This window comes from Diaphorina citri, unplaced genomic scaffold (assembly GCF_000475195.1).
Source record: "Diaphorina citri unplaced genomic scaffold, Diaci psyllid genome assembly version 1.1 scaffold327, whole genome shotgun sequence".
Classification (NCBI taxonomy): Eukaryota; Metazoa; Arthropoda; class Insecta; order Hemiptera; family Psyllidae; genus Diaphorina; species Diaphorina citri.
In genome coordinates, this window is record NW_007377762.1 from 70,193 (window position 1) to 82,792 (window position 12,600).

The window sequence follows — 12,600 nt, forward strand, 5'->3', positions numbered from 1 at the left end:
CTTTTCAGCCCTGTATTTCAGAATTTTTGTTCACTTGAAAGAATTGTAAGGGCTGTGTTCATAGTGATTCTTATGCAAGGGAATATTAGATGATCCTGGTGTATCTTCCAAACTTACCATTTGATGTAATCCATTGTCTGTGTCTCTTGTTAGCTTATCATTTGAAAGTTACGTAAAATTAAGGATCCTTTAGCAGCAAATTACAGGCAATAAAATGTTCAATACAATTATACAGCCTTGTTCTGAAGTTAGTAGGGAAATTATCTACCAGAGAAGTGTTTTTAGCATCTAAAAATAAATAAACATTCACCTAAAATGTAAACACAAACACTTGGGTAGGTTCTCTTCTAAACACACTAATCAAAACATTGGTTTCTTTAAGCCTTTCTTTTTAACCTGATGTGATGATGTTCTATTTAGTTTATTATAATTACTAAAAGGAGGAAGCAGTGTATTATGTACACTTTAAAAATCTCTTTAACTCCAAGTGTATCAACACTCAGTAGTTTATTTGGTAACTTACAAATATCTAGTGTAAAATAAAAGGTTGATAGGAACCATATTTTGAAGAAAAAAAAATACTGTCCTATTCACTCCACTGCTTCTATGCACCCCATTTTTAATTTTTAGGTGTAGTCACAATAGGGAAGCCAATCAACCAGGTGATTGGTGGTGCCCCCCATCCAGCCATGGTCGGTAACTCATCCACAATATTGCCGGCTGGCAATGTCCAGCTGATCAATGTGAATGCTCTGCGACAAGGGACACCACCTCAACAGCCAGGACAAAAAGCACCAGCACCACGACTCATCATACCTCAGCAGCTAGTGGGAGGAAGACCCACTCAAAATGTGAGTTTGAAGAAAAGTACCGAGTAGCTATGTTCTTCTAATTTCTGTGCTTTAAAAAGAAAGGAACAGCCCAGAAAACCTTGAAGTTAAAGCAAAAGCAAGTTGTAATTAGTCTAGTAATCACTAGTCATTTCATGTATCTAGGTACCTACATAAAAAAAAAAATATGATGGTGTAAGAGAAGCAATTGAGAACAGGAGGAAGAGAAAGGGAGGGATAAATATTGCTTGTATAGGACTGAAAAGTCCTGATTCCAGCACTCCAGCATAATACAAGATTTTTACATAATGAAAATGTGCACTAAGTAGTTATTCAACTGTTTGTGTTGTGATGGACAGGCCCATCCCAAATGATTCCAAGAGTCCCAATGCCCATCATTTTTTTCCCCCATTTATTAATGCCACTAAATAAAGCCTTAAAAGAAAAAAAAAAAATAATAATTATAATACAACATATTGTACAGAACCTCATATAAATGATATTTTGTCACAGTTAACCCTACAAGCATTGCAAGGTCTACAAGGGGGCCAGGGGCATCTCCTTCTCAAAACAGAGAATGGACAATATCAACTACTCAAAGTGGGTCCACCTCCACCTGGATCCACAATTAGTGGAACAACAACCATCCCAGCCAACAATGCTGCATTCCGATTGCAGACAATACCAGGGGTAAGTGAAATTATTTTTTTCTTCTCTTTGGGGGGGGGGGTGATAAGTCTGTTTTGGGCCAGCTGTAAGAAACATTTTGACAGGTTGTTCGAAATTCACATAGGTAATTAGTTACTTTTTGAAATTATCCATTCCTCTTGAAAGTATGTAGGTAAGTATATTTGAGTTCATTTTTTTCAACAAAAGGAGGGGGTGGGGGGGAATCAATTTCCTCACTAAATAACCCACCAAGAAAGATTTGATAGCAAATAATAATTTACCAAGAACCACACTTGATGTAGGCTTAGTATCAGTTGTTCCTTTTGGCTGTCTCTGTGTTGTAAAATGCTTTGTTTTGTCTCCCAACTTACAGCAAGGAACAGTCACCAATAGTGTTCCACCTGCACTCACCCCCACCTCAGTACCTGCAGCCCCTCAAACAATGGTACGTGACCCACTTAAATAAATAAATAATACCTACCTAGAAATGAGTTTATGACTTGAAGTCTTCATAGTTGTAAGCTTGCTAAATAGGAACAATGCATTTCCCAGATTACGTAATGGTTTACCTATCTTACTCTGTTTTGATGATTGCTTATGCAGCTTACATTTTCATATCTGTCACATCATGGTATGAAAAAATATTAAACATTAAAGTTTGCATTTAGGAAACTAGGAAACCCGGGCTCTGACATGGTACAAATTAATATCTTGTGTGCCTAATGTTAAGCTATTCACATTTGCATGTTCTTCTGTCTTTAAATGTCTTCGGTGGCTGTTTACTACCTGGGCTCTCAACATAGGAACAAGAGTCCATGATAAAGTACCTAAGTCCAATTAATGTAATGACTGTGTTGCAATGAACTCTCAAGAATATGTAAGACTTGTACTCTCTTCTCAGATTCAACAACAACAAACACAGCCACAACAGCAGACGCATGTAGTGACATCGACGCCTCCTCAACAACAGCAACCCCAACAGGCCCAAGCCCCACGAGGCAATCTGGACACTGTGAAGGAAAAATGCCGCAAGTTTCTATCCAATCTACTCGAACTCTCGTCTCGAGAGCCGAAAGCTGTGGAGAGAAACGTCCGAACTCTCATACAGGAATTGGTGGACGCTAAAGTGGAACCGGAGCAGTTCTGCGAAAGACTTGAGAAGCTACTCAATGCGTCACCTCAGCCTTGCCTCATTGGCTTTCTGAAAGTAAGTATAAGTAGTGGTTTATTTATATTGTGAGTTTAGAACAAGTTGTCTCATTATGCTGTTTTTTTTTTTTTCAATAGATGAGTGTTTCCCCACCGTTTTTATTTTGTAGCAATTACACAACTGTTCATTTGACACATTTGGTCTGTGTCATAGCATGCCCATTCCGTAGTATGTCCCTTTGTTTTTTTTTTTTTTTTTTTTTTTTTTTTTTTTTAATATAAGATGAGTGTTTCCGCGCCGTTTTTATTTTGTAGCAATTAAACAACTGCTACATTTGACGCATTTGGTCTGTGTTGTAGCATGCCCATCCTGTAGTATGTCCCTTTGTCCCTCATCACAAAAACTCCCTAGTTTGTAACGAAATCGCCCTACTCTCGTGAATTTGTACTGCACCTCTGATTTATAATATTTTAGGTCGTATTCCACTCACCACTGAAAATATTTACTAATGGTAAGTAGGTACAACTTGTTTTTTTCTGTGCATCCAGTGAGAATTAAACAGCGGAGTTATTTGTGGAATAGCTTCCAGTAATCCAGTTCTCATGATGCGCACTAAAATAATGTAATCAATATCAATATCTTAAAAATGATCTTATTTTTCATCTTTTCAGAAAAGTCTACCCCTTCTCCGCCAGTCCATGGTCACCAAAGAACTGAGTAAGTTCTCATGATGCGCACTAAAATAATGTAATCAATATCTTAAAAATGATCTTATTTTTCATCTTTTCAGAAAAGTCTACCCCTTCTCCGCCAGTCCATGGTCACCAAAGAACTGAGTATAGATGGGATTCGGCCTCCTCCCCCTAACCTTGTGTTCACCCAGCAGCAGCAACAGCCCACACCTTCACAACAACAGCAACAGCCCCCTCCACAACAGGTAAGTAAACATGTCACATGACAGGCTGTGTTCATAAACATCTATGGGTACAAAAAAAGCACCCTTAAAATGTGGGTCTGTATCTATAGAAGGTGAAGGTTGTGATGAGAATGGGCCATTTTCTGGATTTTAGCTGTGGTGGCAATTACTAATTGAGAGCTACCAACCTCTGTGGTGTAGTGGTTAGCGCAGTGGGCTTCGGATCTGGAGGTTGGTGGTTCGAGTCCAAGTCAAGTCATAAAATTTAGCCTCGGTACCTGTGACCCCGAACAATAAAGCGGCCAACTCGAGTACAATGCAAACGTTGGCGCATAGGCTGACGGCACCGAAGGGCGCGGCGGCCAAAGCCGCAGCTGCCACGACGCCTGTTGTTTCTGCGCCACAGGTAGGTTTTTTTTTTTTTTTTTTGGTTGTTTTTTTTTTTTTTTTTTTTTTTTTCTTTCAAATTACAATTACATTTTCTGGCTGGGGGACGTTAAACAGCTAGTAGACCAGCTTAGTCTGGCTGGGGTACTTACTTTAAACAGGGAGTATACCAGCCTGAATTTCCCTTTGCTAAAGAAATAGCCAAGGTTGAGTGCAAAGGGTATCCACTCGTAAAGTTTGTAGCCAAAACCAAATGTAAGAACAAAGCAATCACCCTAGTTAAGGTGTTACCTATCGTCCCGAAATCGAAGTAAGAAGAATCACAGGATAGAAGAAAGCCAACCGTTCCGAGAATGAACTTTATGTATTGTGGATAAAGTTCGCCCCGAGCGGTAATCGATCCCGCGACCCAACAACCTTTTTGTAAGGGACTAAAGTACTTTTACAGTTCACTTGTGGTTGACCCGTCCTTTGTACGGGACCACCACACACACACCACCCACCATACACACATACATACACAACCATCACCCACACACACACACCACCCACCACACACACACCACCCACCACATACATCCACCACACACACCACCCACCTCACACACCACACATCACCCACCACACACACACACACCCAGACACACACACGGTCGCGCTACGTGCTCCCTGACATGTCCCACAGTGCAGCATAATAGGCATAACTTTGAACCGCCGCCATTTTGGATCTGGATGGAATGTGACAATTTTAAGTAGCCTATGTCACCCCGAGTACTCTTCTTAACAGCCACAAAAAATCATCAAAATCGGTTGAGCCGTTTTCTCGTAAGAAGAGGACAACCAAAAGTCTATTTAGTGTGACAGACAGACATACATACAGACAGAAATTTTTTCAATGTGATTTTTGGAATCGTGGGTGCATAAGGAGTAAGAATAACTAAAAATTTCACGATTCTAAGCAATGTACAGACAAATCTACAATTTTATTTATATAGATTTAGTATTCGTGACCCACTTAAATAAATAAATAATACCTACCTAGAAATGAGTTTATGACTTGAAGTCTTCATAGTTGTAAGCTTGCTAAATAGGAACAATGCATTTCCCAGATTACGTAATGGTTTACCTATCTTACTCTGTTTTGATGATTGCTTATGCAGCTTACATTTTCATATCTGTCACATCATGGTATGAAAAAATATTAAACATTAAAGTTTGCATTTAGGAAACTAGGAAACCCGGGCTCTGACATGGTACAAATTAATATCTTGTGTGCCTAATGTTAAGCTATTCACATTTGCATGTTCTTCTGTCTTTAAATGTCTTCGGTGGCTGTTTACTACCTGGGCTCTCAACATAGGAACAAGAGTCCATGATAAAGTACCTAAGTCCAATTAATGTAATGACTGTGTTGCAATGAACTCTCAAGAATATGTAAGACTTGTACTCTCTTCTCAGATTCAACAACAACAAACACAGCCACAACAGCAGACGCATGTAGTGACATCGACGCCTCCTCAACAACAGCAACCCCAACAGGCCCAAGCCCCACGAGGCAATCTGGACACTGTGAAGGAAAAATGCCGCAAGTTTCTATCCAATCTACTCGAACTCTCGTCTCGAGAGCCGAAAGCTGTGGAGAGAAACGTCCGAACTCTCATACAGGAATTGGTGGACGCTAAAGTGGAACCGGAGCAGTTCTGCGAAAGACTTGAGAAGCTACTCAATGCGTCACCTCAGCCTTGCCTCATTGGCTTTCTGAAAGTAAGTATAAGTAGTGGTTTATTTATATTGTGAGTTTAGAACAAGTTGTCTCATTATGCTATTTTTTTTTTTTTTTATAAGATCTATGATGTTTATAGATTTAGTATTTGAGATCTTTGAAGTAGATGCCACATTACTCGCTACTGAGAACTAACGATACCTGTCTTACCTCAGGCGACTCAGAATTAATCGATTATTCTTCCCCCAGGCGACAGTGTCGAGTCCTGCCGTGGGGTCGCCTACACCCAAGGGCCGTGGCGGGGCCGGGGCCAGATCTCAGAATAGTCAGTCTGTTAGCGCGGCCAACAGTTTGAATAGCAGTAGTGGCGTGGCGTCGACTATGTCTGCGGGGCCCACGCGAACCTTCACCAGTAAAGACACCAAGAAGTCCTCAGCCAGCACGTTCTCCTCGCCCTCATCAAGTAGTTTTGTGTGAGTAGATTTACTTATTTAAAGAGCACCAAGTGGTGTACCTAGTGGTTAGCGTGGTGGACTTTGAAACTGGAGGTTGGTGGTTCGAGTCCAAGTCAAGTCATAAAATTTTGGTGTAGTCTGGGGAACAACATTTTGAGCATGCGTTTACGGGTATTTCTTAAACTCTGATGTCACAACTCTTTGAGCTTTTTTATTAGAACGGCAAATAAAAATTGAATTTTTGATCTGTTAAATTTACTTTTTCGGAATTTCGACCTCAGATTTGGATTTTTCACAATTTTTTACGTAAGAACCGACCTTTTATTCATAATTTTTACCCAAATGTAACTGCTTCATTAATATTCGAACTCAATTCGTTCAATAATTAAGAAAGACTTGTTTCACCTGATAGGACGATATAATTATGACGACGTTTGTTTGACCCCATATAACCCATTTATTTGACCTCCCAGAGGGGATGACGACATCAACGATGTGGCCGCTATGGGAGGTGTCAATCTTGCCGAGGAAACGCAGCGAATTCTCGGCTCCACGGAGATGATCGGTACGCAGATCCGCTCCTGCAAGGACGAAATCTTCCTCCACTCCCAGCCTCTCCTGGCGAAAATATCCCTCATAGGTAACGTGGATTGAACTCTGTAGTTTTGTAGCCAGTGTAGTTTCGTATTATAAAAAGACGGGATTAAGTAACGTTCTGCTATGGTCTTGAGGTGTGTCCAAACATAGTCGACCGGCCGTCGATCGACGAGGTAACACTATGTTATCGAGGCAGTGTGGATAGTTCAGTCGACATCGATGGCTGGTCGACTAAGTGTGAACACTCCTTCGTCGTCCAGAAAGCGATGAGAGAAGGAAGACAAGATGGAAGAAAGGCAGCCTTTCCGAAAACGAATCTTGTTTGTGGCGGGAACCGAACCCCCTACCCAGCGCTTACAAGGCTTACGCGCCACCCTCTAAGCTTACTAGGCAATCACTTCATTTTAGTGATCCATTTGGACTGATAGCAAATACAATATGAATCGATATGGTTCGACAAAAATTTGTACACGTTTTTTGAGTGCAAATATTTCAACGGGTTATTTTCTGGTATTCTCGTGTTGACCCAGCACCTAAATGGGAAGTATTGGGTCTCTTCTCGCCCAACTGATGAGAGGCATACTGCGGGATGGGCATGGTACTACCCAGACCACACGAGTCTAATAACCCATGTTTATTTTGTTTTCAGCGGCTCAATATAACCTAGACGAGCCGAGTTCGGAAATCGTATCCCTTGTATCTCATGCCACCCAGTCCAGGCTAAGTTCACTCACGGAGAAGCTTAGCATATGTGCTGAACACCGCTCAGATCAGCAGTACAAAGCACTCCCAGGTATATTTCATTTCGTATTTCGTAGAAGCTTTTCGCGTATTTCGTAGAAGCTTCTTTTTCTAAAGTTTAGCCCTAAATAGCGGAACTTTATTCTACGTCTCACAATCAACTTTTTGCGTCTTCTTGGTAAATCATTTTTTCTAAAATTTAACCCTGAAGTGCGGCACTTTGTCCCTTAATGATAGGTATTTAATCAGACATTGTATTGATGTTTTCCTCGCAGGCTATTCACTGCAGGCAGATGCCCGGGGGCAGCTCAAGTTCCTCGAGTCACTGGACAGGATAGAGGCTAGGCGGCGGGAAGAACAGGAGAGGGAAATGCTGCTGAGAGCCGCCAAGTCGAGAAGTAAAAGCGAAGACCCCGAGCAAGTCAAACTGAAAGCGAAAGCTAAAGAGGTAAGTAGATAAATCTTTGCTTACTTTAAACCCCAATGCATTGTCGGGTAATTAAAGCGGGAAACGTTATTTTCCTTACGCGTTTCGCTCTGGAGTGTTGTCTTTCGATGTAGAAAAGGTAAAAATATATGTCAGAAATACCATGGTTTCAGCTTTAAAATAAGGTATGTTGGAGTTTATGCGGGGTACGTCTGACCCATACTTCGAGTGTCAGTTATAGTTATGGACACATTGGTAAGGAAGAAATCATCCTTCAAACCGGTTTGGTCTACTTTAGAGAATTGCATTTTGGCGCTCAGTTCATTTAAGATTTGATTTCTTCATTTCCACCACTCCTGAATTCTTAAGGTGAAGGTAGGATTTCAATTATTTACACCACAGTTGTGTTAATGTTTCAGATGCAAAGGGCAGAGATGGAGGAGCTGAGGCAGAAAGCTGCTGACCTGACGGCGCTGCAAGCGATAGGACCTAGGAAAAAACCAAAGCTAGAAAATGCTGATGGCCCTAGCCAGGTAAGTAAACTGCTGATGATCTTGGGTAGTTCGTCAGTTTTTTTCCACTAGGTCGAATATCGAGTGCTCTTTCTAGAGAAGCTACGAAATTTTACTGAAAATTTTCATTTTCAATGGTACATTTTAAATCAAAGATGTTAACAATACTAACTTTTGAATTAGCAAATTAAGAACTCTATTTTCAGTTTGACCAGAAGGAGAGAAAAAGAGGCGAATTTGAGTAAAATAACTAAAAATAAAATCAATCTTTGTTTTTATTTTCAGACTTCCAATGGACTGAATAGTAATAGTATTTTATCTTCTAGACCTCAAGTAAGTAACATATTTTATTTCACCCCTCTCTTTTGTAGTACACACCTTTATTTTTATTGCAAATCCATTTACCTTAGCAGTAGGCTATTACTTTTTTTGTGGTTAAATTATCAAACAAGGTTGAAGATGAAATGCAACATGTTGGCTGGTGTTGAAGCCACGCCCTCCTGTTTACCAGGTGAGCGTCTTGAACCAAGGCACCACAGAACTAGAATAGAATTTACCTTGTGTATTCTGCCCTAGTGAGACAAAAAAATCCCTTTACGTCAGCCGTAGCAGCCCAGAGGAACCTTAGATAGGACAAGCTGATCTGTCGTTGTTTGACCCTAGCACACATTGACTACGGCCAAAACTTGTTGTTTTCAAATATCAGGAACTTGGCCATTAGGTCGGCCAATACTACGGTTTAGACTAAACATTAATCTCTTTCCCTTCCCCTCTCTTGTTTCCCCTCCAGTTACCTTTAAAACCAAGAGTGAAACGTATCACAATGAAGGACTGCATCTTCCTGTTAGAGCGAGAGCGGGAGTACTGCAAGAGCGAACTCCTCTACAAGGCATATCTCAAGTGATACCGGGTGATACTGTCCCTAGCCCTTACCGTCTACAGGGTGACTCAACTCTGGTCCTGTCGTAAGTGTGGCACGCGACGACAGACTGGTGTCGATTTTGTAGCGGCTTTACCTTTCACCGAATGGTGATGGCAGTGTAAAGAAAAGACATTTTTTTTTTTTTTTTTTTTTTTTTTGCTTTTTTTTTTTACCCCGGGGGGGGGCTCCTTTTTCTTCCCCTGTTTTGGGGGTATCTGCTATACACCGGGGTGATGGTCTCTAGCTCTAGCCATGTTAAGGTGGCTGGCTCGTCCTGAACCGCAGTCAACCATCGTGAGGACTTGTGCTTACTCTTTACTGGTGTCGATTTTGTTTACAAAACTTGCGGGCGAGCGTTGCGCCGTTGCTGCTGGTTACCGCGCGTTCAATCATGTGATTTCCCCCTCCTGTCTCCCTTTTGTTCTCTCTCTCGTTTTGTTTTAGGAGAGCTTAGACAAGTGACCTACTGCACCGCTCGAAAAAAGACAAATGTCTGTAATGAATCAAGACGAACAGACACCTTTTGGTCAGGGCCTACCACATTGAATTCGCGAGGAATTTGAGAACAGTAAAATAGTCCTTTATTTTGACTCTCAAATTAGGACATGTTGTAGTTCATTTAACTCAACAGTTTAATATCGCACCACTTTATTTTATCCGTTGTCAAGCTCTAAGTAAAGCTAGGGTTGCTAGGGGCTTACCATTCCGGATCATCTTGAGGTTGAATTTAATCCTAGATCGTACTGGGTATTAGATATTGCTTGATCCTTGATAATTTCAACCCCGAAACAATCCGATTTTCTATCTGAATAGACTCTATAGAGCTATAGGATAAGGAAAATAAAAATGGTAAGCCCCGGCTAAATCAAACTAAAACAAGATTGCAACTAATCTCGTGTTATCTCGACATGGCTGTCCTTCCTATAGGTCTATAGGATAAGGAAAATAAAAATGGTAAGCCCCGGCTAAATCAAACTAAAACAAGATTGCAACTAATCTCGTGTTATCTCGACATGGTAAGGCCCGACTTTTTGTTTCTGTAATTCTTGCAGGGTCTCAGCTGAAATATGACGTTTCTGCTGAATTCTGCAAGCAAATAAGGTTTCATAAATTGTTCTATTCGGTTTATTGATTCAGGTTGACACCTGTGCCCAATTTCTGAAATAGTGTTTTACTTTCCATTTAGAGGCAAAGAGTTCCTGGTATTTTAGATTTTTATAGAATTCTCTTGGTGAAAATTCACTTGGAACTAATGCCAGGTTGATTTATTTACCGTTCTATGTGGAAACGGTGCACTAGGTCCTACCCAGAGGTTATTCGCCTCTGAAATTATTAACTTCCTGGTGAGATGTATTGGTTTGTATCAGGGTGTCCCTACTTTTAAACAGTCAATAGCTCTTACTCTCAGGTCTACATTTTCATGTTGAAATACACTTTGGCATTAAGTTGAAAAGTGCCATTTCAATCGCGAATGCAATGAAAACCACGATAGACCGACATAAAATCAACATGATTTTGTAGACCTTGGGGCCTGTTCCACGAAAGATTTTTCACTTTATGTGCAGACAAAAAAAAGGGTGACACCGTTTTATCAATATTTTCGCGACAAGTGGGAAGTGCGGAATATGACGTCAGAATTATTTCGTGAAATAGGCCCTCTTTCCCTTAGTATCTTCTTTAGACAGATAGTTGCACTATTATTTTATCAACCGTTAGGTTTCTGTTTGGGCCACCCTATAGTTTTTAGTTTCGCCTGATGGGTGGTAAGGTGTGGGGGGGGGGATGGGGCTCACAGTCTAGAGATCGGAAAGAACCATGGTTCGATGTCTTTTAAGAGGTGATCCTTGGAAACAATGTCCCTACATTTTCTTGGGTCAACCGTTAGGTTCCTGTTTGGACCACCCTATAGTTTTTAGTTTCGCCTGATGGGTGGTAAGGTGTGGGGGGGGGGAGGGCTCACAGTCTAGAGATCGGAAAGAACCATGGTTCGATGTCTTTTAAGAGGTGATCCTTGGAAACAATGTCCCTACATTTTCTTGGCCAGCTTCTACGCATGCGCACATCAGTCTTCATTAAGATTTTGGCAGAAAATGGCGTCGGCGAAGTTCCTTGAAGAAGCTCTCAGTACGGACGTGGATGAAACAGCGGTTAGTGCGTTAGTGGGCTCTCTTGAAAATCAGTTGGTTACGAATTCTTCTACGGTTTTAAGTCAGTTCCTTTACTTTACAAGTCTTCTGATTCGTTTAAAGGGTTTCATAGCGGCCACCTTGAGTTATTGACAGACTTTGATATTCTATTGTGCTATTGTTTCTAGATGCAGACGACCATCATCCGACAGCCCAACATAATTCCTCCTCCCCTCTCTCAGCCGATGAGAATCATCACCCCATCCCCCATAGTTAGTTCGAATAGCAACCTCAACGTAGTAAGGAATATCATACCCTCCTCATCGCCCTCCCCCCAACAAATACCCCAGCAGCGTCTCATCACGGTAAGAAATGGGAATTATTCGTAGTCAGTTGACGTTATTTACTTACTTTCTGAGTCTGGAACCACCTTGGATACGATGTCAGAATGTTGATATTTTCACTGCTACTTCATTTGCAACCACCAAGTCTTCCATGGTGCAGACATGACCAAGCAATGGGCAAACTAGAAGGTGGGTCATGTCCTGAAAGTTCAAGTTTAAATAACATATTAAAGGTCGTTAAAACGAACAGTTTTTATTTTAAGGTGCTCATTTTATGAGTGCTCGAAACCCAGCCTCAGCTATGAAATTTTTCCTTCTGTTTTTGATGATTCTTAATAACACCAAACAACTGAGTTCTACCAAGAGGTGGACGATTAGTACCTAGGTCCTAGGTAATCTCCTACTTACCTACCTAAAAGTAATTTTGAGAAAACCTAATAATTAAGAAGCTGGACTTTGTTCCAAGACCACCTTTACTCTTTTGCAAATGTGTTTTAATGTTTGACAATCTGCATTTCACCAATCCATAGCAAAACCAATATTTTGTAAGTGTTACAGCACTTTGTACTATGTTCTTTTCAGCCCTGTATTTCAGAACTTTTGTTCACTTGAAAGAATTGTAAGGGCTGTGTTCATAGTGATTCTTATGCAAGGGAATATTAGATGATACTGGTGTATCTTCCAAACTTACCATTTGATGTAATCCATTGTCTGTGTCTCTTGTTAGCTTATCATTTGAAAGTTACGTAAAATTAAGGATCCTTTAGCAGCAAATTACAGGCAATAAAATGTTCAATACAA

At 40.8% G+C, this 12,600-nt stretch overlaps 2 protein-coding genes across 2 annotated transcripts in view; both read left to right on the forward strand.

Annotated features, from left to right (window-relative positions):
• Positions 1-626: 626 nt before the first annotated feature.
• Positions 627-9,455, forward strand: LOC103507583 (transcription initiation factor TFIID subunit 4-like; the record flags this gene model as incomplete). The annotated part of the gene is made up of 13 exons (XM_017443383.2): positions 627-851; positions 1,344-1,520; positions 1,873-1,944; positions 2,401-2,706; positions 3,440-3,590; positions 3,835-3,971; positions 5,925-6,148; positions 6,604-6,770; positions 7,377-7,520; positions 7,744-7,916; positions 8,315-8,428; positions 8,693-8,740; positions 9,198-9,455. Coding segments are annotated over 13 exons (2,052 nt in total), but the record flags the coding sequence as incomplete, so codon positions are not given.
• A 1,964-nt stretch (positions 9,456-11,419) lies between these two features.
• The window catches only part of LOC103507584 (transcription initiation factor TFIID subunit 4-like), a 4,563-nt gene continuing 3,382 nt past the window's right edge, over positions 11,420-12,600 (forward strand). The window contains exon 1 of the mRNA XM_026822412.1: positions 11,420-11,476. Within this exon, the coding sequence (XP_026678213.1) occupies positions 11,420-11,476 (57 nt within the window). The remainder of the gene's footprint in view (positions 11,477-12,600) is intronic.